We start from the raw sequence: 26,103 nt of genomic DNA, 5'->3' as shown, positions 1-26,103 counted from the left end.
TCCGTCTCCTGGAAGGATGAGCGGCAACACCAGGGAACCTACCTGTGCTCTACGCTTCGCCAGCAGAGAGGAGACGTGAACGGACATAAGTTTCGTACGCCCGTCCCCAGCGGAATTATCCTTCGGGCTGAAACTTGCCCAACCCGGAGTTTCCCCGCACACGTGTACGTGTGGTGCCCTGGATGCTCCACCATCCCGTCTTGTCCACGCGCTATCCGAATACCTTGTGCTAGCGGCGGCCTCGTCAAAGGCATTTTCTTTCGGTTTTTTCGTGGGCAGCGGGGCGAGCTAACCTGTTCCTGCACGCTGTGTTCCTCTCCTTTGAACCTGCAGATGGCAGCAGCCGAGTGCGTTGTTCCCTCCAGCATGCTGGCGATGCCAGCGACGGAACACGGCCTCGAGAACCTCAGCGGAGCCGCGAACATGGTCCCCCCCGCCCGCGGGACTCAGGTCGTTGACGTCCCTTTCGTGCACTACAGGCAGGTATGCTGCAGGCGCTGCAGTTCCGACGCGAGAGCTCGCTGCGACAGGATCGGCACAGGTCCGGCCTCTGCCGGGCTGGGCACATTACACGTGGGGGGGCGCATACATGCAGAGGTGTGCACGATGCGCAAATGCCGTCGGCGCTGTAGAGCCGGTTCCCGAGCGACAGTGCGCGAAATTCTTTGCCTCTGACTTCTGCCTGCAGACCCTGACCGTGAAAGAAGTGAAGGTGCCCGTGGAAGTGACCAAGGTTTCTGTGAAGAAAGTCGAGGTCCCAGGCGTCCATGAAGTCCCCATCATCAAGCCGCGCGAAGTCAGCGTCCACCAAGTAGTCCGCCGAAATGTCCCCGACCCCGTAGACGTCTTCACAGTTCAGGTGAGCTAGCGCGCCCGTCCTTTGCTTGGGAAGGGGGGACGGCGCCAGCGCGCCATGGCACGGAGATGCCAGAGCGGCGGCCTGCAATGCTGTGTGTGACCGCTCGCCTGGCTGGTGGTGTCACGGAGGACTTCCGACTTTGGAGCCGAGTCACACGCATCCAGAAGGCAGCGCCTACTCAGGATGACGTAGCTTTTTGTAAGCAGGAGGACTGTTCACGAAGTGCTTATACACCTACAGAGACTGCAGGGAGGCGTTGTGTGGAAGGGTGTCTGCGTCTCGAGGATAGGCTGGGGCCTTGCCGGGGAGCCCCGTTGTGTCGAACGTCGCTGTGCGAAGTGCGGAGCCTCGTTTTTTTTTTTCGACAAGCAATCAGTACAGTGTCCCCCGTGTCGTTTCGGCGCTCGCGTTCTGTCAAAGACCGGCAAGACGGGGCTCGGTGCGGAGTCCCGGTTTTGCACTCTGGCGTTGTGTCGTGCGGCTTCGTGGTCTTTTGCAGACGTACAACATGCCGCGCATCCAGCCCAAGTACTACGACGTGGAGGTGCCGATCTACGTGCCGCGCTACGTGGAGGTGCCTGTGCCGTCGCACTTTGTTACCCTCCAGAAGGAGGAGCTGCCCGCGGTGGTGCCTGTGGGGCCGCCTCTCCAAAGCCTGCATAGCGCGCCTGTGCTGGAGAACGACCAAGTTTACAGTCTCGCCCCCTCGGCTGCGAATGAGTGTGCGGCGGCTACTGTCTCCGCAGGCTTCGCTGAGGAGCAGTTTTCCGTCCACCGACAGGGATCGGGCAGCTCGGACTACGGGTACACGGAGGCCATGAACAACGAAGGTCTCAAGGCTGAACTGACTCTCACCGGGAGCCCCTCTGCCTACAACGATGCCGCCGCAGCCACAGTCCTTATCGAGGCCACAACGGAGACGCAGACTCTGCCCCCGAGCAGCCAGCCGACACCGGGCCTTGCCGCGTTCTGCTGCTCCCCGAGCGTGGATGTCGCCGAAGAAGCAGGTTCCATCGGCTGCTCTTCGCGTCTGCTCTGTCGCGTCAACGACGAGGAAGCAGCGCCTTCGGAGGCCAGCGAAGCGGTGAACGAGCGCGCTGCTGATGACGCGCCTGAGGTCGCTCATGACCCATCCGACGCTGTCGGTGACGCGTCTGACGCTGCGGATGACGCATCTGACGCTACAGCGTAGGCGTACTGAGACTCCTCAGGATAGACTCGGAGCGGGGGCGCTCGGAGGCGAAACAGCTTAGTCTCAAAGAATGAAGCCGGGCGTCGCGAAGACCCATGACCCAGCAATGAGGAGGTATTTGCGAAATATACAAAGAGCGCACACGAAAAAGCAACATGACCAGATTCGTTTAGAGTGTACCAGATGCCGGTGTGTGCCACGCACGGTGCCTTTCACGCAATGCGCACCAGAGATCGTCGCGCATAACGGCACTGTTCGATACGATGGTCATTTCCTGCGGCCGTGCAGAAGGGACGATGAGGGGTACCCACGTGCAGGCGCGAGTCTCTGCGTTAACCTTGCGGGGCATTCTCGTGGCTGGCTCCTGCGGCAGTCGCTACTGAAAAACGAACATGCGTCAGTTAGTGGAGATTTTCCAGTCGTGTGTGCGTCGTGTGCTTGTGTGCCGAGAACGGTGTTGTTAGAATCGAACTGTGCCGCTAGCCAGCACACTGTACTGCAGTTGTGCGAGTGTTGTTCCAGTGGACTTTGCGAGCGAGCGCAAAACCTGAATCTGCTCAGTGTTCCAGTGTGCGCTGTTGTGCCGCATGCCCGGTTGTGCAAAGGCGCCGAGGCAGAGTTCGAAACAGAGCTTCGCTGCAGCGACGACGGTGTCAAGCAGCGATATCCAAGCATCATTCCCAGCACGCACTTGAGCACCTGCGCAACAGTCGTACGCAGTGCATGCCTGAGTGACCGCGCCGCATAGTCAGTCGTTGATACAGTTTTCGCGCACCATTTGCGGACGCGCTGATGAGTAGGATTCACGCAGTATGTGTACGCGGATGTGCCGGCGAGGTGGCTGCTGATGGACAGGGAATCAGAACAGATGGAACGCGCTCAAGAGGCACGGAAGGGAAGTTGGGTTTCTCAAAGGTCTCGCTTCTCACACTTTTTGTGCGAGTAGAGCCGGTGCCCCCTCGTCGTTCACGGAGAGCTTCGAGGGATGACTGACGGCGACAGCCGTGACTCGGAGAGTCCCGTTCCTACCGACGGCAAACAACCCCCCAAGGACTGTCAGATCCTTGACGGACAAGGCAAAAGAAGGAGAGACATGGCTCCCTCAGAACGACTGTTCTGAGGGAGCCACGTGATCCCTACGCTCGCACCCTGGGGAATCCTGCGCGTGCAGGAATGGAAACAGGAAGACGGCAGGAGTACAGTGCTTGCAAAAGACTGAGATGCAAAGCAACTCTGCAGCAATAACTGGGATTCGTCGCCACGAGCTCTGTGCCGCGTGACACGATCCAGCGACTAGCTACATCAGCTACAGTTGTTCACTGATGACAGATTCCTCCCACTCGGAAGACGAGCTTGCCACCGGACCCCGTGGTGGAAATGGGATTTTCTTCAGAGGAAAACAGTCGCAGTGGGTTGGGGGGGGCGGGGGGGGGTAGGCACTCTGAATACTTACCGCTGTCCAGCCCGCGGGAGCGACGCCATTTCTGCGGATAAATATCGGCAAGCGTGTCTCTCACACCCCCCTAGTTCCTCACGGAAAAGTGCCTCCCCCGATGCCGCTCGCATCGTTAACTCAAGCCGCATTAGAGCGTTCCTTGAAATCGCGCCCTCCTCTGTTTTTCTGTGACGAAGCACGATAACTGCTGCGTATTGGGAGCGATCTGCCAGTGCAGCTGACGTTTGATACGCGTGCACGGATGGCTCGCGATCCTGCTGACAGCTCTTGCATACCTTTGCGCTGGATTCGCGTGCCCTAACTGTTGCATTTGTCCCCGACTTGTTTCTCTCTCGCGTAATGACTGAATTGAAGCGCAGTGCTTTCTCCGTCCGGCTTTTCGTCGTCGATTGCCGCGCGAGCCAAGGCGTGCAACCCCCGTGCGCTCATCGTGCGCCTCGAAAAACGTTTGCTTGCGTGTCTCGATGGACAGTGACGAATCGTGAAACCCCGATACAGATGCCATTCTTCCCAGCCGAGACTCTTGTAAACGGCACGCTACTCTTTTGCGATATGCATTGGAAGGGGATATAGATATCGTACACGTAGAGGCGTCCTTTGGCAGTGCAATAACCCCGCGGTCGCTCTAGCCGTCGGATGAAACGCTGTTTTCTGGCAAACAGACCGCCTTCCTGTCTCGGGACGCGAACGAAACCAACAATGCTATCATTCCCGCCGCCTTCCGCTTCAATTGTGTGTCACGCGAGCACCGAAAAAGAAGTTCCTCTGCTTTCGCCTCTTCCGGTCAACCGCATGACAGGACACGGGCGCCTAAATCTCTCAAGACGAACCGTGGGAAGTTGAAATTTATGTTTCATCTGCATTTGCTCCGGCAAGCGGAGAGGAGAGGAAAAAGAAAAGGTTTTCTCTTCCTCAACAAACACGTCAGTCAGCAGCTACGGCTTTTCGCCCGGCTTCGTTCCACCTCTGCAGCGTTTGAATGGTCGTGAATCACCCCATTAAAAAAAATGAATCACCACATGCAAAGAGACGGGTACGTAACGGAGAATAGGAGTCGTGAGGAGAATCAAACTGTCTGCTTCAAGGCGAGAATGAGATAAGAGACACACTGAAAGATTGAACAGGCTGTGGCATGCGCAGCCACATCGTAAATCGCTCTAGCGGAACTCGATCGGCGAGAGCTCTGCACTGAACCCAGCCCCGCTGTCGCGTGTAACACGGTTTTTCGCGTGAGCGTTTTCCGTGCCTTCTTCTGAAGTCGAAGCAACTGTGTGCGTCGCAGCAGTTTCCGCCAGTTACCCTGACTACGGTCTCCAGCGCTTCTTGTGTCGCACCATTCGCATCTTCTCCGTGAGGCAGGATTGAAGAGGCAGATGCCAATCGCTCACCCGTGTATGTACCCAGACATGTCCTCCGAAACGTCTGCAACTAAGTGCGCTTGAAGCATCGTTGGAACGCTGGCAGGCTTCTCAAGGAAGTCTGGTGCAGGAGCCCGCGTGGGTGCCTACCTCGGGATCTCGACTGAGCTGAAGAGGCCCTCGGAGAGAATCATCGTCGGCGTCTGTAGCCCCGCGCCAGAGTCTGCCGAGCCCAGAACGCCTTGCGCCGCATCTCACTCGGGGCAGAAGAAGAGTTTAACGAATCGGCCCTCCGAAGATCTGCAACATGCGTAACGCGTGCAGTGAGTCTCCCATCTTCCGCCGAGACACGCCGCGAGCGGGCGATCTTTCCGGAAAGAAGACTTGAACGACTCGCGTCTGAAGTTGGTTCCTTCCTTCTGTTTTTCGGAGAGGCTGAAACCGCGCGTTAGCTATTTGCCTCCGTGCCGGTCGACGCCATGAGGCAGACTGCGTCATGCACCGCGTTGACGTCCCCCCCACTTCGGGGCTCTTCGCCGCGGCTGCGGGGGCTCGAGAATCGACGTGGCGAGAACAACTGCTTCTTGAATGTCACTCTCCAGGCTTTCTGGAACCTCCGTTCGTTTCGAACTCTCTGCCAGTCTTCGCCGGAACACCAGCATCCAGCGGTTCCTTCGTGCCCTTCTCTTACCGCCTCCTCGTATTCGTCGGGCTCGGCGAGCGAGTCGTCTTCGTCGTTGCCTGCCTCGCCTACTTGGGCCTGCCACGCTCCGGGAGAAGCGCCTGAAGCCCCCTCCGCCGCTGCCGGCGAGCGGAGAAGACGCAGCTTGACGCTGCCGCCGGTGTTTCCTTTGAGCGCGTCGCCCTCCGCAGCCGACGCCCACGAGCGAGCCGAGGCTGAGCCGGACGGCGCAACCTCGCAGGCGCCTCAGGGCGAAGAAAGTCCCTTTCTGGCTTCTTTCACAAGCCCTTCAAAGCAACAGGAGGAGACACCGAACGACGCCTCCTGGAATGCGCGAAGAGGGCGGCAGAAGAACGCCAGCACCGACGGAGGCCGCGGGACTCCGGTGCGTGTCTCTCCTGACCGTTTGTCGGCCTCTTTTGCGTCTTGCTCAGCTTCGTCGCCTCCTGCGGAGGACGAGAGCGGCACCCGCAAGGCTTTGCAACCCTCCCGCGCTGCGCTGTCTCAGTTGCCAGCTGCCGCGAGTTGCGTCTACTGCGCGATCAAGAATCTGTTTGCGAACTACCAGTTCGGGAGCTGCGAGGTGCTGCCTGCCGCACCAATCCGCGCGTCGCTGGCCAGCTGCTGGGCAAGCACGCGATTCATGCCTGGGGACATGGAAGATGCCGACGAGACGCTCGTCGGCGTTCTAGACGCCTTGCATGCATGGCACCAAGGGGTAAGATAGTCGACGTGGTTTTGCTGAGTGACACCTGTGGCTCTAGAGAAACGCCTTCCGGTCGCTCCTGCGCACGGGTCGAGGCTGCGAGTGTGCCGCAGAACTGCTGTTTAGACCTCAGGGCCTGCTCACGCCGGGGGGGGAGGGTGGGGGGAAGGAGGCGAGGGGATTTGGAAGCTGGGCATTCGCGTTTGTGAGCGGTGCACCGGTTTATTCTTTTGTTTCAAGTTTTAAGGTTCGCATTCTGCTGTTGATTTCTGATGCAGTTGAGCACGCCAGCACCGTCGGCTTATCCCTTCTCCTCGGTGCCTTGGTCAGCTGCCTCCCACGCGTCAGATTCTTCTCAAGACCTCTCCAATCCTCTAAACTTTCTCGAATTCTATCGCGAGGTCCCCTGCAATCCGCCCTGTCTGGCGCACAGCCTTTTCTCGCTTCACCTTCTTTTCCTGCCGCGCTGCACAGCCTGCGGGGCGACCGGCGAGCCCCTGCTCCAGCAGCTGTATGTGCATCGCGCGTACGTAGCCGAGCTGCTTCCAGTCCTCGCGTCAAAGTCTCCGCATTCGTTGCTACCGTGTCTCTCTCCGTCCCGGTCTGCTTCATCCGCGAAGCCCTCGAGATTCCGTTCTCGTTCGACGCGCGTCCGTGCGTCCCGCGAGGCGAGCAGGGGCCGTTCTGAGCGGGGCTCTTCCTGCAGTCCCGATGACGCGTCAGCGCGAGAGTCAGGAAGCGTGTTGTCGGCTTCATCCCGCGGTGCCTCTGGAAGCAAACCCTGGCTTCCCCGTTTTCTGACCGAACCAGAGTCCGCTTCAGCACCGTCCCTCTCGGTTAACAAGAGGCAGGAGACTGGGCTGAGCCTGGGACAGCCGTCGCCTGTGAGTGACGACGCGCGCTCCCCCCGTGCTGGAGCCTCCGCGAAGAACGGATTCGGTGGCAGTCGCGGCCTCCGCCTTGGCGCATGCGCGAGTCTCTTGGGCGAGGCGCTTCGCGCTCTGTTTCTCGCGGATGCGACTCTGGCGAACCCTGAGAATCTTCGCATCCCTCGCCTCAGCGCGGCGGTGGCGGGACGCGCCCAAGCCGAGCGGCGTCTCGCGGCCTGCGCCTTCCTCTCCGTGGGCGACCAGCTGCTGCCTGCAGCCTGCGCAGAGGCGGATGCGTACCCAGGCGAGGCAGGTGGGTTGTCGAGCTCTCGCCGGCTAGAAGATGACACCGAGGAGCGAGCGGGCGAAGAGCAGCTGCGGCGCGGGTTATCGCGCGTGGCGCAGCTTGGCAGCTCGGACTACTCAGACCCGCTCGACGAGGACTTCAAGCGGCTGCAGCAGCTTTTCCAGTTCGCCGACCGAGTGCGCCTCTCGCCGCAGCGCAAGGCGCAGAAGAAGCACGTCGCGTCGAGGGGCCGAGCGCCGAGTCAGAGGGACAGGCGCGGCGACGTTGTCAGAGAGGAAGCAGCTGAAGACGCCCGGGGACCGCGACCTGACAGCGCGACGAAGCGAACAGGGAAGGGCGACTGCGAGTAAGTTACACACGCATTTCTAAAAAGCGAAGGGCGAGCCTCGGGGCCTGATTGGCCTGGGGAGAAGGCAGGAGACCCCCGAGGCAGAGTGAGCGCCGCGATGCGGGGACGCCAGAGGCCATCCTCAGGAAATGGAACGCCCGAGGCGAGCCGGGAGAGAACTGCACCGTCAGGCCTTGAGTCTCTGCCTGCTCTCTAAAGTCGCACCTTCAATCACATGTAGTGTGCAATGCATGTGCGCTGCCGTGCCTTCTGAACAATAAGCGTGGCCCCCTGAACCCTAAAACCCATATATTTTCTTCTGTCCCTCTCAGGCAGTGCAGCGGCGCGGCGACAGTCGTTCTGGATAGGTACTGCATCCACGCGCCGGCCGTTTTCGTGTGCAGTCTCACGTGGCCTCCGGATCTCGCTCAGATCGCGCCCTCATCTCCGCTCGACGCTTCTCCGTCGGCTTCCTCGCCCTTCTTCGGTCTACCTAGTCTAAAGGGCGGCGCCCAGAAGGATCGCGAGGAGGCTCGCCAGTCGATTTTCCTCCTTCTCCAGAGCCTGGCGCCAGTCCTCGACGTCCGACAGGTAAGTGTAGAAGCAAGGGCAAGAGGCGGCTGGGTTCATGTAGCTGCCTCGCACTGTGCCTCGACCTCCAGAGACAATGGGCAGACGACGAGACACAGTACCTTCTTGCTTCCTCCTGCATGTGTATACAATATTTATATGCATGTAAAAATGTATATATGTATATGAGCAATCGGGCACGGGTGTGTTGTTACCTGTGCGATGGCGGCGCGTGACATTCCGCGTGTGCGGCGCTATCCTTGTGGCTCGCGTGTGACTCCATTCCTCCTGGGCTTCGCCAGCCTACGCGAGATGTCGTCTGTTCCATGCTTGGGTGAGTGCTTCGCAGATTTTTTCCTCCGAGACAGGCCGGGCGTCGTCCCCAGCGGGGCGGAGAAGAACGCACTCTTCCGGTGATGCGAGTGGCGAGGCTGCTAGAGACCGCACGGCCCGCCACAGCGGGGATGCGTCTCCTTCTATAAGCCGAGACTGGCGAGCGAACGACCCGGAATCCACTGCGCGGGAGGAAGTCGAAGCGTTCACCGCAGATGTCGACGGCAAGCACGTCTTCCGGTAGGCCAGGGGGCGAGGATCACGCTGGGGGGTGTCGGGGGGTGTCTCTACCGCTTTGTGTAGCACCGGTGTTTGCTCGTTGATGTAGTTCCGCAGACTCCAGAGGAGGTCACATGCACAAGTCGCGCGTTCCCCCGCGTAAGCCGCACACCTACGTGCGTGCGCCTGGTCGCGGTTTCGCAGTCAGTTCACTGAGTAGGTTGACGCATTTGGCTGGAGAGGCCGGGGCGGATGCAGCCAAGACCTTCGCCAGCCTCGGAAACGTTTCGGCACAGGCTGTGTGTCGCCTGGTAACCGAGTGCGTTGCGGAGTGGTCTCTGTGCGCGCAGAGGGATGGTTTCCTTTTACGGCCGGCACTACGTCTGTTTTTTTCACCACTGGGGCTCTGGAAAGTGGGTGCTGTTCAACGACTCGCGGGTCACTCGCGGCTTGACGTGGACAGACGTCGTCTCGATGTGCGTCTCGGGCAAGCTGCTCCCCTGTCTTCTGTTCTTTGAGCGCATTTCCTTCGCGGCGGTGAGCCGCTGGGACCTGCGTCCTTCCTTCTTCCCGCCCCCCTCTTCGTCCTTCTCATCCTGCGCGTCGTCGGCATCGTCCGCCTTCTCCTCCTCGTCCTCAGGCTCGTTTTCAGCCTCCGAAGTGCCGGCCGCGGGGCTCCGCCGCGCGCCCCCCGACGGCGACAGGCCCGAGGCGCCCGCTGCAGCGCGGCGGAAAGAGGAGTATGGAAAGGAAGCTCTCCAGATCTTCTGTGCAGAGGTGAGAAAGCGGCGCGGGGGGGGAGGGGGAGGGGGGGCTGGTTTGAGCGGGTGAAAGGGCTGGTAGAACGCGCGTCGGCAAGCCCGAGTCTGAAAGGCGCCAACCGCAGGTCGCGAGAGCCGACACGGGATGATGCGGGGGAGGCGGTGCGGGCGCATGAAGACGCACGTTACTGCCGACTGTGTGTCGCTGCTGATCAGGACCGAGTGCCTTCCTTTTTTCTCGACACGCATTTGCCCTCAGATGCTTTCTTGCCAAGCTCTGTCCTTCGAGGCGTTCGCACTGAAAGATTTGCAGGGAGCGAGCCCTGGCTTCCGCGTCCTCGACGACACAGCGAGTGGCTCTGCAACTCCCTGCCGGATGTCGTGATTGCGCCTCCGCTGCAAGAAACAGTGAGCGAGCCGAGAAGAGACGCTCCAGCTGCAGCCCCTTCAAGGTAGGCGCCCCTTATCCGAGCAGCAGACTAGCCGGGAGCCCAGCAGAGTGCTGGGGCGAGAGTGGGTCGCCCGGATGGACACCGTGCCGACGCCTAGGCAGAGGCCGTTAATCAACGGTCACCGAAGAAACGCAGCGGACTACCTAAGAGGATTCAGCGGGCATCAGGGGGATTTGAGATGTGCACGCGGCAGGGTGGCGACGGCCAGACATGACGCAGCGCGCCGGTGCTGTTGTCATGTGTGAAGCTTGGTGTATTCGCGGCCCTCCCCGGGAGCCCGTAGCTGTTGGGGTTTCCATCTGTTTGCGAAGTGGATGTAGGACGAAGCGTGGCTTTCTGCCGCTTCAACTGGGGCTCCTTCAGCCGTCTTTTATCCCGCGCCAAGCCGAGAACCGAAGGCGCGGCAGTCAAACTAGCAGAGCGGCGAAGGGCTTCACGCCACATCCTGCATGCATGTGCCCTTCTATTTCCGTCAGAGGAATGGAAGCGCCATACCGCGGCTCACTCGCTGCTGTCTGTAGTGCAGACGGCACCCGTGCTCCATAGGCTTGCACGGCTTCGGGTACCACGTTTCATGAACAGGCGAACAATGCGGTGTGTCTCACCCTGAAGCGACAATTCAGACCGCTCGCGGTGTTCCCGCTTCCCACTGGGCTGCTTGAACTGTTTCCGCTCTGTGAGCCAACCGAAGAGAATCAATCCGAAGTTTTTTCTCGCTTCGGGCCTGCCCCAAGTCTAAGACGATGCGAAGGCCTAGTTCACGTCAGGCGCCTCGCCAATGAGCATCGCGTCTCTTTTCTCCCCTTCGCTGCGGCGGGAAAAGGTTCCTCAGCGGACGGTCTCCACACTGAGAGCTCAACGCGTCTAGTAACCTATGAGACGCGCCTGTGCGTTTTCATTGAGGATTAGAAGAGTCGGGAGGAATACTAGGCACTTATCCGCTGGTACGAACAGAGCGGCATTGCCTCCACCTAGGGGGCGAGCTGCTAGTTAGTGTGCCAAATGCCGTTCAGCAACACGCATTTCGCAGGAACCCATGAACGGGGTCTTAGTCTCTGTTCATGAGTAGTGGAGTCCGACCTCGGTGACAACCGATGAACTACCTCTGTGAACTCCGACCAGCAGGATAGACGTCGGCCTGCGGCCCTGAAGCTCGCGGAGGTGCTGTCACTCTAGCCTGAGGAGCGTGCGCGCCTAAATGCGCAGCAACCCGCCCTAGATGGTGTTTGTGTCCAACGGGGGGGAGAGAGTGTTTGTAAGTGGCAGGGTGAAATTGCTTGTGCAAACAGTTCTTGCTTCGAACGCGCCTTGTATCAAGCGTGAGCCGCTGTATACAATCTGCCAGAGCTGCTTGGAGGTATCAACTAACACACCGGTGGGCCTTGGGTCGATTTTCGTCGGTTCAAGTGGCGGTGCGCTTTAAGGCGAGACCACTCTATAACCCATAGACTGCAGCGTTAGGTTTCCTCGCATGTAAGTCCTGCGGGGTAGCGTGCGATTGCTGCCGCGCTGTAGAACCAGGTCGAGTTCCGGGGGTACGCCATTCGCTCGGATTCCACGGGGTGGCTTCGTGCTGTAAGTGTTTGCTAACGCCCCAAAGACGGCACACACATTGCTTCTGAGCATGCAAGATAGCGACAGCTTAGGGTATCGCCGCGCCTTTCGAAGCACAGGCGTTTGCTCACATTAGCTTACTAAACTCAAGCCCAGTATGCGATTCAGGACACAACCAGGCAGCGCCGACAAGGGAATCCCACACTTGTTTTTGCGTAACGTGGCAGCATTCCATGTCGATGTGTGTTGTATCCAGCTGCCCACGGCCCGCTGAGTTTCCGCATATGATCTTTTACCCCGTCAACACGGCAGATGCTGCCGCAGTGGGAGAGGGTGTTGCCTATGAAAGTGAAAGACATACAAGAAATTTGGATAAACGGCAGCCCTAGACCCGAGGGGGGGAACATCGTTACGCCGCACACTACGCTCTCTCCCTACGCTATGCGAAGCTTGGGGCCCAGCCCGGCACTTACTCTTATTAGCACAGCTGGATATATTCTTTGGAAGCTACACGTTGCCTTCTGGGCCGTGCAGACACCTGTTGTTCACGGAACTGCTCACCTTCGCAATGGCTGCTTGTTCTGAGTCCGAAAGTATGTGACGCGCATCCCCGCTTGAAATAGAGTTGGTACCTCTGAATGCCCTGGAGTTCGCAGGTGCGCGGAAATTTCACAGCCTGAGGAAAAAAGAGAGAAATTGGTCAGAGAGAGAGTGGCGGCACTACAAGGGGGTTGGTTGACAATTGACAATGCGACCAAGCATACATCCCACGTGTGTGAATGCATGGTGCCTGGCGGAAGCGCCCTTCGCTAGAGTCGTTCCCGCAGAGGCCTCTAGTGTGTCGTCAGCCGAAGAATGCTGTTCAGGTGCCATACACTGATCCCTTGAATCGGGAAGCGTTTTCTTTGTCTTGGATCTCCACAGCCTGGCTGCGCAGTCTTCTTGGTTGAAGGCCATGTGTGCAGGCGGGGAGTACGTGTTTCATTGCCGATACTCCCTGTGGCGTGGGGGTACTGCCGAGCATAGGGAGGAGTTTATGGGTTTCTCCTGGGACCGTGCCTTTTTTTTTCCAGCCAATGTCGCATGCCGCTAAAATCGGTCTCTAAACATCGAGCTGACGCCTCTGCTGAGTCATGCAGACTCCCACGTGCCCCCCTACTCTTGTTTGAAACACGTGTACCTGTATGCAAATAGGTGCATACTCTGCGTCCCCGTAGGCATTTCCGACCGTTATGAAGATCCCATAAAACTGCGAAGCAAAACTGTGCACATACTTGCCCGCTTGGAAGGAGATGAAGGCGATGGAGTATAGGGACGGCCGCAGGGGCTGTGAGAAGCAACATGGCTGCTTGATGTAACGTTGGGGACACCCTGTGAAGGTGGCGTCCTCCTCTAGAGTCTTCTCGTCGCAGGGCGACTCCTCGAAAGGGAATATACGCCGGCAGAAACACGAGCAAAGCTCCGTGCTGTGCGAAAAGGTCGACGTCACGTGTAGGCTGTGTCCTGTCACGTGCCCTGTATGGCTCACCTTCGCCTTCTGTTGACTGAGATGAGCTCTCCTCGCGGTTTTTACGTGGGCTATGCTACCAGTACCTCTCCCCGATGGGGGGCGGTGCTTCTCGTGATACACAAATGTATGTTTTTCTTTCTTAGAGATGGCACCGCTGCCTCCCTTTATTTTCGTGTGAGAGCCACAGACAATGCGACTTTTTCTTGCTTGTCTCCCTAGTCAACCCGAACAGTTTTTCTGTTCCACCGTGACCCTCTATTCTCTCTGGGCATTCACATTTTGAATGCGACGTTGTACCTCGTTGGCGTTTTCTTTCAATGCCTGCTCTCTTTTTTTGTAAAACAGCTTCTTATGGTCGTTTATGCCTTCCAGTCCTTCGTGGAGGGCATTCGCTTCTCCCTTATCTCTTGGGAACCCTTTTTCGAGTGCCTCTGCAAACCAAGGCGCGACTTTGCGCCGTCCGACCTCCTCCGTCTCCTCTAGCTTTTCCTTTTTTTTTCGCTTGCTTTCCTCTTCGTGTTGTTTCACCATCGTATGCCCTGTTTTGTCCTTCCGTCCTCTCTCCGCCTTTTGTCTCCGTTTCTTGGACAAGGCGTATCCTCTCACAACCCATATACCGCAGAATTTCTTTTCGGCTTTTTTCGTAAGCTGTCTGGCGGGCACTCGACCTCTCCACCGGAACATTACTCCCAGACTTGCATACGGCGCGAGAGACCGGCATTTCGAGTACGGACCCACTACACATCCCATATCGGTTTTTCTCACTTGATTCTCGACTGCTCACCGTTTGTTTCTTCCTCTTTCCGTCAACAGTGCAGGGTCCAAAACTCCGCACACCGGCGCCGCACTTCAAGGCCCCTGCCGCCATAGTAACGGTCTGCGCGTTCATCGCTTGGCTGCTGAGTCGCATTCGTCCTACTCGCTCTCTGTCGTGGTTTCACAAGCGAGACGACGCCCCTCCTCGCCTGGCACGGTGTTCTTCTGTATAGCTGCGGCCGTCCATGTGAGGCGAATTCGTCTCTGCTGAGCCTGCTCAGGAAACAGTTCTTGGCTCGTTGCCTGTTCCTGTTTTTGCCAGTCTCGTCGTCCCTTGCGTGGAAGATTGCGAGAGCTAGGAAGGAAAAATCTGGCGAAGGCGTTCCCGTCGTTTTTGCCCGAGAAGTCGTGCTTGCCGGAAGAGGACCCTCAGGGCGCATATGGGTAGATTCACCCGCTTTTCAGGCTGTAGTCGTCGCACGAATTTCCTGCAAAAACAACAGGGCTGCGGCCTCGAACTCCTGTAGGTCGCACATACGCCTGGCGTGTCGCTTGAGAGCCTCAGCCGAGCTGAAAGGACGCGGTCCGCTGACAAGGACCAGACGCCCGCGAAGGCTTGAAACATCCACGGATGTCTCGCTCTGCCGCTTGCACTTACCCGCGCCGGCGATCGCGTAGCGAGTTTTCCGGAACGGAGTTTCTTTGACGCCATGGAGCACGGAGGTGCCTATACTCCTGGAGTCCGAGGGTGCCTTTCGGGAGGGCTCACTCGTGCGCAGTGCTCCTAAGCGGAGCCACTGGATTTCTCCTCTTCAGTGCCCGTTTTCTTGGAGAGCAACCGTAGCCTTTACTGTTAGTGCTTAAGTTTTTTTTTGTCTTCCGCGGCAGGAAGGGGCGATACGGAGCCCACTGACTGACGCAAGGCGGCCGCCTTCTCATGACGCATCCTGCGTCTGACTGTCCAAGCACATGATGGCATGCCGACGAGCCGGGGTGCCGACCGGATCTTCTCTGCTGTTGTACGCATCTGCTGCTGGTCTGACGCAGGCCTGCGGCTTGTCCGCATCTGGTTCTTTCCCGGGACGCGGTCTACCGGCGAGCCAAGAAATGGCTTCAGAAGCTGCGTACGTTGACTCGGCTGCCGTGGCACTCTCTGAGAGACCTGCTGACAATGCTGGCGGCAGCGAGGGCGCCACCGGCGCCTTCGCTACGCCACGAGAGGCTCGGCGTTTTGCGGAGTCCGGCACGACCGCACTCAACGAACCCGACGAAGACACCTTTCCACCAGAAGGAGCTCGAAGGGCTCCAGCGTCTCGTGGAGCTGCGGAACCCGCCTGCTCTGACTGTGTCGCAGACTCTGAAGGGGCTGCGACGGGCGCGGAAGGCGGCGCAGACTACATCATGAGTGAAAAGAGAAAACTGTGGCGCAGAGGGTTCTCTCGGGCTGCGTGCGACAGCGCCCAAGCGATCGAAGAACGAGAGTTAGGTGCGTTCACGGATTTTGGCGATGCCTGCTCGTCCTCCGCTCTGTCACGCACCACGATGAATGCAGTTCCCAATGTTATGAGTGGACAAGCAGGCACGCGAGAAGAGATCCCCAGGGCTGCAGTTACACCCTGCTCAGAGATCGAAACGAACCATGCGGCGACATGCAGGCGTCTCAGTCTTCCTGCCGCCTCCAGAATCGAACACAGAAGGACAGTTGCCTGTGCGCGTGCTTCGCCGTCCCCGATGCCCCTGGCGAGCGCAGCTTCCCCCGACGTCGGACCCCGCGATCGGCCGGCGCAGGACCCAGCCTCTGCGGCATTCTCTCTGGGAATGACCGCAGGTGTCTACGGTGCCGCGGCGGCGCCGGAGCCCGCGGCTGATGCAGGCGAAAGTGGCATCCGCGGGCGCTTGGGCGGCGCCGGAAAGGGGCGTTCACCGCTCGCCCACCAGTACGTAGCCGGACCCGAGCAGGGCGGAGCCGACGGCAGCGGGTCGTCGCGCGAGGAGGGCGTGCCTTGGGAAGGCAGGAAGCGAGTCGAGCCTCCTCCTCAAAATCGGCGGTCTTCGCGTGTCGCCCTTTCTGCGGTCGACGACACGACGCCGCCGCAGTCGTTGGCCTGGTGGAAAGTGTGTTGGCTGCACGCAGCTGGACAAGAGAGTGGACTGCTGGGCGCGCCCTTCCCTCAGCCGCAGTCGGCGGCTTGGCCAGTCAACCCACGAGGCGAGTCTGAACGCAGCCCCGCACCCGCGAGGGCCGCCGCGTTGTCTTCCCGCGAAGCCGAAAGCGCCGCGGCTGCGGCTGGCGTGTGGGGAGGTGGCTCCCAGCGCGAGTGTGCGGCTGGAGGGGGGGCGGCGTGCCGCGCGGAGGGCGCGGCCTGCTGGGGACGCAGCGAGGGCGCGCGAGAACCCGACGCGAGAGAGCTGGAAGAAGAGGTGCGCGAGGACTGCGCGCCTGCGTTGCCCTGCGTCAACACATATGAGGAAGATGAGGGCGACTATCCCCCCGTCCCTTTCTGCTTTTCTGAGCCGTCGGCGCGGCGCGCGGGCGAGCGGGCGGGCGAGCCGCGCGACTTGTCCCCCGAGGCGCGGCGGTCGCTCTCGCCCCCCTCGCGGTGGCGGCAGCACGTCCAGGACCAACTGAGTCTCGAAATTCCTCCCCCAGAGTGGCTGCGCGACCCGCGCTCGCGGACGACACATGGCGGTCACGCCTCCGACACCCCAACCTCTGGAGCCTCGCCCTGGAGCGGCAGGCCGCCGTGTAGCGTGGGAGCAGGTTGCTTCTGTGCGGGCGACTCCGCGGCGTTGGAGACGACTCATGGGCTCCAGAAACGGCGGCGGGGGCGTTCTGCCAGCCGCGGCCGTCGCACGCAGGGCTCTCCCTTCTCACCCGGCGTGTCTGAGGGAGGAGGCGCCGCGGATGGCGGCGGCGCCGAAGAACGTTTTCCATTTCCGTCCCGGTTTCCGCTGCGGCCGGATTCGTCTCGTCTGCCAGTCGCGAGTTGCCGCAGGGACCCCCTGGAGCCTCGCCCTGGCGCAGAGTCGTCAGGCCTTGCCGCCGGCGTCCCCGGAGAGGCTGGGAGACGGCGCGAAGGCCCTGGAGGCAGAGGCGCCCGAGGAGAGGGCGAAGACGCCAAAGGTTCTCCGCTCTGCAGAAATCCCGGAGATTCTGGCGCTTCGGCGCCTCTCTGGGCTTCTTTTCGAGCTTCTCGGCGCGCTGCCGACTGCGGCCGGCCGCTCGGAGATAGAGATGGGCCCCCGATCACAGTCCGCGATTTGGTCGCCCCGCGACTCTCGGAGTGTCTCTGCGCCTTTGAGGGGACGTGTCGCGCGTGCTCGCGAGCCAAGCAGGGGCCCTCGCCCCTTACGCAGAGTGCGTCGTCTGGGGCTCCTGCCTCGTCTGCGGCCGCTCGCCGCGAGCACGCGGCGGCGGCGTTCGCGGCTGCCGCGGAGGAGCTGCTCATCGCTGAGGGCCTTCCGCCTGGCAGCTACACTCCGGCCGCGCTGGGAGCGCTGGGGACTGCGGACGTCTCGCTCGGCCTCATCGAGCGCTTCCTCGGCAGTCTGCTCGGGGGTGACACGCGCCTGGGCAGCTTGACGGCTCCAGGCTTCCACCTCGCGTGGCTAGCGTACCAGTTTCTGCGGAAAACGGGAGCGAGCGGCTGGGCGCTTGTGCCGGCGCGGTCACCACTCCCGTCAAAGGGTCGAGTTTTGAGTGGCTCTGCCGGCTTGGCGTCGCTCGGCCCGCCGCACGCCACGCAGGGAAAGGGCGCGCGCGGCAGCTTCGGGGCCACGACTGGAGGGGCGGCTGGAGTGCACGCGGCGGCGGCAGCCGAGAGAGGAAAGAGGTCGCTGCCTTCAGGGGCAGGCAAGGGTGAGGCTGCCGCGAGGAGTGGAGGCCCTGCCCCTGTGGGGGGCAGCCTAAGCCGGTCCGCGGCCAGAGCGCCGCAGCTGAAGCAGCGAACGGCCTCATTTCCTGTCGCGAAGGAGCCTCAGGACCCCAGGGGACAGAAAGAGCGCGCAGCTGCCGTCGCGTCTGTGTCAAAAAGCTTCGAGACACCGGCGGCGGGCGGCGGGAGGGCCCCGGGGGCGGTGAAGCTCAGCGAGGGAGCGGAGAATGCCACGTCAGAAAAAGGAGGAAAATGCAAAGGAGAGAGAACGGACGCGGAGCGGGAAGGCGGCGCGACGTCGAGCGACCGTAGCTTGAGTCTCATGGAGCCCAACGGCGACGGCACGGGAACGATAGAGGATCGCAGCTGCCGCGTGGAGAGTCAGACAAAGCGAGAGGGGGACGTATCGGCCGGAGACCTGCGTTCTGGAGAGGCAGGTGCGGTGAAAGAAGAAAGCGACGCGACTGATAAGAAGGGCAGCAAGGGCCGCGGCGCCGCGAACCATGGGAGGGCTGGAGCCCGGCGGCCGGAGACGAAGAAACCGTTCCCGCCCTGGCAGACAACCTACGGCTTCGCGGACAGCGAATGGCCTCGGTTCATTTGTGGAACTATCGATCGACGGTAAGAACAAGACTACCCGGGGCACACAGATAGGCGAAGAGAGTCAAACAACCCGTGGATGCGCGCACTCGCAGGAAAGATAAATATATATTTATATACGAATCTATCTGTATTTATATGTGTATATGTATATATTTACGTGCACGTGTAGGTTGCTGAGAGTAACGGCGAGAACTACGAACGTGTATGCACATTTTCATTTACAGATGTGGTCTCTGGTTACTGCTGACAGCCCTCGGTCTGATTCCATCTGGGCTCGCACGGACCTGAGAGTGACTTTGTGTTGGCATGATGCGCGTATATTTGGGCGAAGTGGGTCGACGCCATCAAAGGCGGAAAGAACCGTTTACAGCGGTCTCCTGGGGAGAAATCAAAACTGTAACGGAGAGAGGTCGGGTCGAGCCGGTGACGAGGGTAACTGACGGCGTTATTGCGCTGTGGGCTCCGCCGAAGGCCTCTGGCTGGCCTAAACGTGATCCTGATTTGTCCCTGTGCGCGCCTGCTGTTCGCCAGGTGGGCTCTGCAGCAGTGCAACTTGAGCGTGAGTGTCGACCTGGATGCTTCCTCTTCGCCGCCTTCTCCCGCTGGGACCGCGCCGCCGGCTGCTTCGTCTGCGCGAGCCAGCAGCAGTCCTCCGCTGGCTCGCGGCTCTTCGCGCAAGAGTCCGCGTCGCTCCTCGTCCGTGTCTGCGCCTTCTCCGGCATCCGCAGCTTCCAAGTCTGCCTCTTCGTACCCTTTTGCCGTCTCTGTTGCGGCGGCTCGTGCGGTGGAGGCTCGGGGCGACTACGGCGAAGGGCAGGGGGGGGGGGGAACGCCCTCGCTGGCGCCCATCTCGCCCGCAGCCTCGCTGCCGTCTCTTCCAGCGGCGTCGCCTCCCGCCACGGCTGAGTCGCCGCTGCCTTCCCAATTCCAATCGCATTCTGCCGACGAGTCGCCGCCGCGAAATCCGTCTCTACGGTCTCCTCTGCCGGCGCCCGGTCTCGCGGCGCAGACCCTCGCTTCTTCCGCCGCCAGGCCTGGCGCTGTGGCCGCTGCTGCCTCCGCAGACGCGCCTCAAGCGGAGAAGCGCCAGGGCGCGGCGAAGGGCGGCGAGAGAAAGAAAGGAAAGACGCAGACGCATGGCAGCGCCGCAGGGGGAGGGGCTCGGAGCGCAGCCCACACGCCGTCGAGTCCTTGCTACGAGGTTGCCGTTCAGTTCGAAGAATTCCCGTACTCCGCAGCCGAGTGGATGTGGCCCCAGGCAATCCGCTTGCCCACTGCTTTGAAACCCGGTAACTTTTTTTCTAGAAAGAAACAGCTCGAGAGCTTCAGTCGGGGCAGCGCGGAGCCGCCGGCGCGCCCAGCGTACTTGTTCGCGCGTGTGAGTAGAGTTCGCCGCTTCTCGTGGGCGCTGTGAGGCCTCATTTCTATGCTGTCTGCGTCGCAGTGTGTCACCTTTTTGTCTTGCATGGCTTCCCCCTTCTCCGCGTCGGCCTCTGTGGGAACCTGCTCCTGGGGGCCGGGCCCTTGCGTCTCTTTCGGTCTGTGGCCTGCGGTTCACTTTTTTCTTTGCGTTCGAAAGCGTCAACAAAGAAGAAACTTATTCGGCTACATACCAACGTTGAAGGTCAAGCTGGATTACGTTCAACATCCCTTTTCTTTGAGACACGCTTCCCTTCTCGCCGTTAGCAGGATCTCCACGCACCAGAAGCCGTGCGAGCCTTACGGGGTAACGAACTGTTTGCCTTTTCTGCTCTGTCGGGGGCCTTCAGGTCTCGAAATCCAAGTTGCGATCGAGGTGCGCGGACGCTTTGCTCTCTGGTGGGCGGACGCAACCGTGGAGGGCGTGTCGGGGAGCGAACTGTCCTGCCGCCTCAGAGCGGCGGGTCGGCCTCCGTCGTCGCCTTCCTCAGAGAGGAAATCGCGGGACGGGCCTGCTTCGTCTCCAGGGCGAAACGCAGGCGAGGCACGCGGCGTCTGCGGCGCGGCTGGCGAGCCGACGGGCGGAGCTCTGTCTCCCACGTCCAATTGCAGGAAAAGAGATAGGGCGGCCGCAGCCCACCAAGGCGACCCACAGACCCCGCCCTCTTCGACTGCTTCGCCGCGGGTGAAGACTGAAAGCAGCGACGAGGCTGTGCAGTCACGCGCGCAAGGCGGGAGAGGTGAGGAGGATCCTGAAGAAGCGTGCAGAGACGCCAAAGAGGCAAGCCTTGGGTCGACGACACAGTCGCCGAAGAAGGAGAACGCGGCGGAAAAGGACAACAGGCCCCAGCGAGCGCGCGAGGAGGGGCATGGCGCGGCGCCTTCGCCGCAGCGGCTGAGAAACGCAGGGCTCGATGCCCCCGCGGGAAGGCCGCTCAGCTCCGCCGCCCCCAGCACTGTTTCGGGCTGTCACGGAGAGGCGCAACCCTGTGACGAAGCGGGAGTGCATGCGGAGGAAGCGGAGAACGGAAGCACAGGAGCCACGCGAGTCACGAAAGAGAATGAGGGATCGCGAGAGGACGATGCGTCGGGAAGATGTCTCAAGAGAGCAAAGCTCGAGCCCGCCGCTGGCGGGCGTGCTGACCGGTCTTCGGATGCGCCGCGAGAGCCGATGGCGCGCTCCTGCGGTCCATCCATCGATACACACGATCAGGGAGATGGAGAGAGGGGAGAAAAAGACGGGTATGACCAACAGGGACAAACAGGTACAAGAACCCACTCGTCTTCGAGGTGCGCGAAATCCACGGGGACGAACAAAACGCCAGGGTCGCGTGGCAGACCGGCGAAGACCGCTGGAGCCCGAGGGGCCTTCCTGGAACGGCTGAAGGTGAGGCGGAAGTTGAGAGCTCGGCTTTGAGTGTGTGTCGCGTCGGTCAACAAGGAGGGAGGGGAGGGTTGCGCGGGACAGTGTTTTTTGGTTTTTCTCTCTGCCCAGTCTGCGCTCGGAAACTCCGTCCGCCCCCTTTAAATGATGAAGCCCGAAAGAGACTCGTGCTTCTCTCGCCTTGCTTTGGATGCCCCTGCATGCAGCGTCTCCTTCCAGTCGGTGCCCACGCCCGGGGCTGGCGCGACACAGCTCTCTGTCGTTCGCCTTTTGGGGTTGCTGACGGCAGTTGACCTCTGCGGGCTTTGTCTCAGGCGTGTTCAGTTCCGCTCTCTGCGTTTCCTCTCCGTGCGCGCGAGGTCTATGTCGTGCTGTGGTAACCATGACCTTTCGGCTGCCGGTCTTCCTCCGCGGGCCTCCTCAGTGGCCCCGCCTCTTCTGTCATCTCTGCTTCGTCCGCGTCTCGTCATTTGTTTCCTTGGTGCGCTGGCATCGTCTAGCTTTGCCACGTGACCTGCCGAGCAGCGCTGCTGACAGCCTTTTGATCGGCTGCTCCTGCTGCACTCCCGAACCACCCCTCCCCCCACCCCTTTCTGTTGCTGTTCTGCTCTCTCGGAGTCCGCTTTCTCTCACGACCTGTGGCGCCACGGCGTTTGTGACGGAGTCTCTTGCCCTCTCTGAGAGCGTTTCTCACTTTTCGCGTCTGTCTGCAGAGCTCGCACACGTACCAGATTCGCCACTTCGCCGCGCCACAAGTTCCTGTCGCGGCGCCGCTGCCGCACAGTTGGCGGCTGCGGCCGCGACCGCTGAACCCCGACACCGACTTGCACCCTGGCGCCGTTCTCTGCGTCTCGGCATCCGCGGCTTCGCTGTTTCTGGGGCTCCCGTCGCATCACCAGCACTCTCAGCAGCCCTCGCCGCCGTATTTCATGCGCGATGCCGTTGTCCACCGCGTCTTCTTCGGTACCAGTCGCCCCTCGAATGTCCGCGCGGGGCGTGCCGAGGAGGCGACGGGTCGCTCTGAGAGCGGCCTGGCAGACGGCGATCATAAGGGAGGCTCGAGGGCGGATGGCAGCCGACCGGCGGAGGATGGAGCCGGACAGCTCCAGCCAGCTTCACGTCTGCCACCTGAAGCCTGGCCTGTGCATGAGACGGGAGCAGCAACTCACGGCGTGGACCCGGGGCCAGAGAGGGAGTCCGCGAAGAACACCGCGGACGCGAGTGCACAGGAGACTCCCGAGGTGAACGCGTCCGAGGCGGCACTGTCCCCTCCGGAGAGTGGAGCCGCCGCCCCGCCCCTGGCGGTCGCCCTGGGGTCTCCATCGGAGACTCGACGAGGCCGCCGGCGTCCACGGAAGGACGAAGAATGCCGACGAGAAGGAGAACGAGCCCGCGCGGCAGCGGCAGCGTCTCTCGCTGGGGCAGAGGTTCTACGGGGCTCCCGAACTGCTCCGGTAACCCGTCGTGCGTCAAGGACTCTCGGCTCGCCCGCTGCCGCCCCGAGCGGCGCCGAGGGGCCTCTTTCTCTCGCCTTGGCGCCTCCTCTCTCGGCGCTAAGGCGAGAGAAAGAGGCTCTCCACGGTCGCCGGGGGGCGGCGGAGGGACGTGGAGCCGACGCGTCTTCAGGCGGGAAGAAAAGCGAGCAGAAAGCCGGCGAAGAGCAAGAGAAGATGGAGAAAGAGAGAAGCTCCGATCCCAGCGGAGAGAGACCGCAACCAGCGGCCAGCTACGATGGAGTCAAGCCGGAAGAGCGCGTCACATATGTGCATCTGTATTTCCCTTACGGGAATCAGCAGCGCGTGGTGAGCGTGGAGCAGCTTCTGAAATTCGACTGCTACCGTCTTCCGTACGACCTCCACGCTCACTTTCCTCCGGAAAGCGGGCAATCCGTTCTGCGGCAGGCGCGGGACTTCCTCTGGGCGGTTCCCCGAGCTCTCCCGCGAGTCCCCAGTCTGACCCGTGCGAAGCGCGAGGGGCTGCTGCGGCTCTCGTCTGGCGAGAAGAACAGGCCGCTCGCCCACGACGGAGGTGGCGGCTCCAGCGCGAAGGCGGCAGGCGCCCAGACCCGAACAGCCTCCGAAACGGCCGCTTCGAAGGCTCCGTCTGCGGCCGTGTCGGAGGGGATGACTGAGAAGGAGGTCTGGGACGAGCTGACAACGGCGCCCACGCGGGAGTGGAGAGTTTCCCCGCCGTTCTGCGTCATCTACGCGGCCCTCGAGGACAGCCCTTTCCGCATGCCTCAGCATCTGCAGCTCCTGAAGCTCCTTCAGCCTGAACTCGACCTCGACGCGCTTGCTCTGGGCACCTGGCGTCTGCGCTTTCCTCAGTGGACGCCCCCGTCAGCGCTGCCGGGAAGGCTTGAAAGGCCTGCAGGCTTCTCGCACCACCGGCAGGCGTCGTCCCCATTGTTGCCTTGCCTGCTGCACCATCCCTCCGAGGGCCCCCCGGCGCCTTGGGCTCTCACGGTGTCGCTGCCGGCCTGGCGTCGCAAGGGCCTGTGGACGCCCTACGGGATGGATCTAAGCGCCGCGTCGACTCCTCTTCCGCCCTCGCCACGCGAAGCAGCATCTGCTGCCGCATGTGTTCCAGGAAGCGCTATCTCCCAGAGAGAAAGCTCCGCTTCGCGTGACGAGGCAAGGCTGGACACGCGAAAGATTCCACGAAGCGAGCCTTTCGTCCATGGTCCCCTCGCTGAACCTAAAGGCGAGACAAACCGCGCCGCCTCCGCGAGCAACACAGCCTCGCGCACGAGTGGCAAAGGCCTGCTGCCATCAAGTCAAGCGGCCCTGAGAAGTCTGCCTCCAGGGGACTATAGTGGGAAGACCAAAGCGTGGAGGCCCGCGAAGGGCATGACCAGCCACCGGTTGGGCCTCGCCTCTTCGCCTTCTTGGCTCCCGTCCTGTCTGCCACCCGCCGGGACGTCTGCGAGTTATCCTCTATCGCTCTCAGCGGCTGGCGAGGGGGACAGAACAGACTCGGCGAGGCTGTTCGAAGCCGAGCTCGGCGAGATCATGGCTTCTGGAGTCCTGCCGTGGGCACGCGTCGAGAGCCTAGAGGGCACCGAACTCGACGCGTCTGGCCAGTGGACCTCCTCCGCTCTCTTCCTGTACGAAAAGCTGCTGTTCGCGCGGTGGAGCCAGCGGCGGCGGGTCCTCACTGCAAACGCCGGGAAGGCCACGGCGGCTCTACGCTTCAGCGCACCTTATTCAAGCGAGAGCGAGGAGATCGTGGCGCCGATGCGTCCGCAGTGGAGTGAGTTTTCTCTGCCTTCCGACTTCGAGGAGGAGGAACAACCGGAGCCCGTCGCCGTGCGTTCCGCGGGGCCTTGTGCGGGCGCGGCCGCGCCTCCAGCAGGAACGCGGGGGAACTGCGCAGGAAGCGCCGACGCATCCCCGAGGACGTCCGAGCGGCCTTTGCGTCACCCGTCGCCGCAGAGCCGCGTCGGGGGCCAGACTGGAGCAGCTGCCCCCGATAGGCGGCTGCCTCGCTCCACCCCTGGGAGGGTTGCCGCGGGGAAGCCGGACGGCGGTGCCCCCGGTGGGTCGCGTCTTGCAGCGGAGAATTCGAGAGTCGGTCCAGCTGCGAGAAAGCCCCCGACGCCTGCAGCTGCGACCGCGGATCATGGTGAGACTGCGCTCGCTTTTTCGCGGCGACCGCGGCCTGTGCGAGTCACTGCGGGCGTCCCCGCCGCAGACCGCGACCGCGGAGAGCTCCTCGTGAACGGCGCCCACGGGCAGCAGGCATCGTCGCCGCAGACTGGACGCGTGCGGGTCTTCCGAGACCCTGAGCCGCCACATCCTATCTTCTGGGACACAGAGACAGACGAACCGCCCAGCCGGCTGCCGTTGCTTGGCTGCCCGGTGCCTGATGCGCACCCCGGCCCTTCTCAGAGAAGGGGGCATCTCGAGGAAGAGGACGAACTCCCCCTGCGGGATCAGAGCCGCGCAGACCCGACGGCTGGGGCACCCTACGACTTCGGGGATTCCGGGCGTTTGTCGCGAGCAGAAGACTTGCCCCCTCTTTCGCCAGAAGAAACAGGACTCCCGCGCCCGGCCAGCGTTTCGCCGATTTCAACAGAAAAGCCTCCGTGTAAGAGACTGCTCATGGATTCAAATGCCCAGGAAGGGGCAGAAGCAGCCGGAGTTGATGCGCTGTCGAACACAAAAAACGCTCGCCAGCGGAGGGTCGAGCCAGCCGGTGTGTGTGCCGGAGGGCGCAGCCCGCCTAGGGAGCTCGCTGCCTCGCAAAGAGCGCCCAACGAAGAGGGAACGCCTGCTGAGGCACTTACATCAGATCAAAGCCTCGAAACGGCGACCACAGGGGCGGAATCTGCGCTTCACTGTTGAGATGCTCGGGTCGCGGAGATGTGGATTTTAACGGATGATTCACTCTCGCGGCCACGCAGGAGATAGCTTCGGGTGTTAAGACATGGAGATGCTGTCGTTGAGGCTTGCACAGGGTCATCTGCACGACAGTACTCGGCATATACGGTTCATCGCGTGTCTGGGCACCGGGCAGCCGCCGCGAAATCCACGGCAGCATTGTTGCATGCATGCTGCGTCATCGACAACAGAGGCTGACACGACAAAAACGGCGCCAGGGCACCTCCCGAACCGAGCAAATGGCCAAGGGCCTCCCCATCGCGCATGAACGATAGTGCCTCATGGAGAGGCACTGCCAGCGAGCTGCGCTGCAGTTGCACCGATAACGGCAGGTCTGTTCCCATAGGTTTCTATGGAAGCGCTGATGCCTAATGAAATTCTTTTGGAATGGCAACGCATAAGCGCGTATATATAGATTCATATGTAGGGCCGGGCTCAGTGGCACACGCGTGAGGTAACGTGCAATCTGTCTGCAACTACTTCTGGCCGCATCCGCACGTGCTTCTCTTTGCCGAAGTGCTGCATCTA

The 26,103-nt window shown here is 61.4% G+C and overlaps 3 protein-coding genes across 3 annotated transcripts; all 3 read left to right on the top strand.

The window, feature by feature from the left end:
• Positions 1 to 333: 333 nt before the first annotated feature.
• On the top strand, positions 334 to 2,051 carry BESB_004810 (alveolin domain containing intermediate filament IMC12; the record flags this gene model as incomplete). The annotated part of the gene is made up of 3 exons (XM_029359236.1): positions 334 to 483; positions 689 to 859; positions 1,359 to 2,051. The coding sequence occupies 3 exons, from the start codon at positions 334 to 336 to the stop codon at positions 2,049 to 2,051; spliced, it is 1,014 nt and encodes a 337-aa protein (XP_029222149.1).
• Positions 2,052 to 5,344: 3,293 nt separating this feature from the next.
• On the top strand, positions 5,345 to 10,025 carry BESB_004800 (uncharacterized protein; the record flags this gene model as incomplete). Its single annotated transcript, XM_029359235.1, has 6 exons — positions 5,345 to 6,265; positions 6,532 to 7,775; positions 8,090 to 8,354; positions 8,677 to 8,900; positions 9,230 to 9,656; positions 9,900 to 10,025. The coding sequence occupies 6 exons, from the start codon at positions 5,345 to 5,347 to the stop codon at positions 10,023 to 10,025; spliced, it is 3,207 nt and encodes a 1,068-aa protein (XP_029222148.1).
• Positions 10,026 to 14,881: 4,856 nt separating this feature from the next.
• BESB_004790 (uncharacterized protein) lies at positions 14,882 to 25,539 on the top strand (the record flags this gene model as incomplete). The annotated part of the gene is made up of 4 exons (XM_029359234.1): positions 14,882 to 18,408; positions 18,922 to 19,679; positions 20,160 to 21,196; positions 21,907 to 25,539. The coding sequence occupies 4 exons, from the start codon at positions 14,882 to 14,884 to the stop codon at positions 25,537 to 25,539; spliced, it is 8,955 nt and encodes a 2,984-aa protein (XP_029222147.1).
• Between the last annotated feature and the right edge of the window lie 564 nt (positions 25,540 to 26,103).

The sequence above is a fragment of the Besnoitia besnoiti genome, chromosome I (assembly GCF_002563875.1).
Source record: "Besnoitia besnoiti strain Bb-Ger1 chromosome I, whole genome shotgun sequence".
NCBI classification, from domain to species: Eukaryota; Apicomplexa; class Conoidasida; order Eucoccidiorida; family Sarcocystidae; genus Besnoitia; species Besnoitia besnoiti.
The sequence above is the reverse complement of the archived record's forward strand: the minus strand, read 5'-3'. Positions and strand labels throughout refer to the sequence as shown.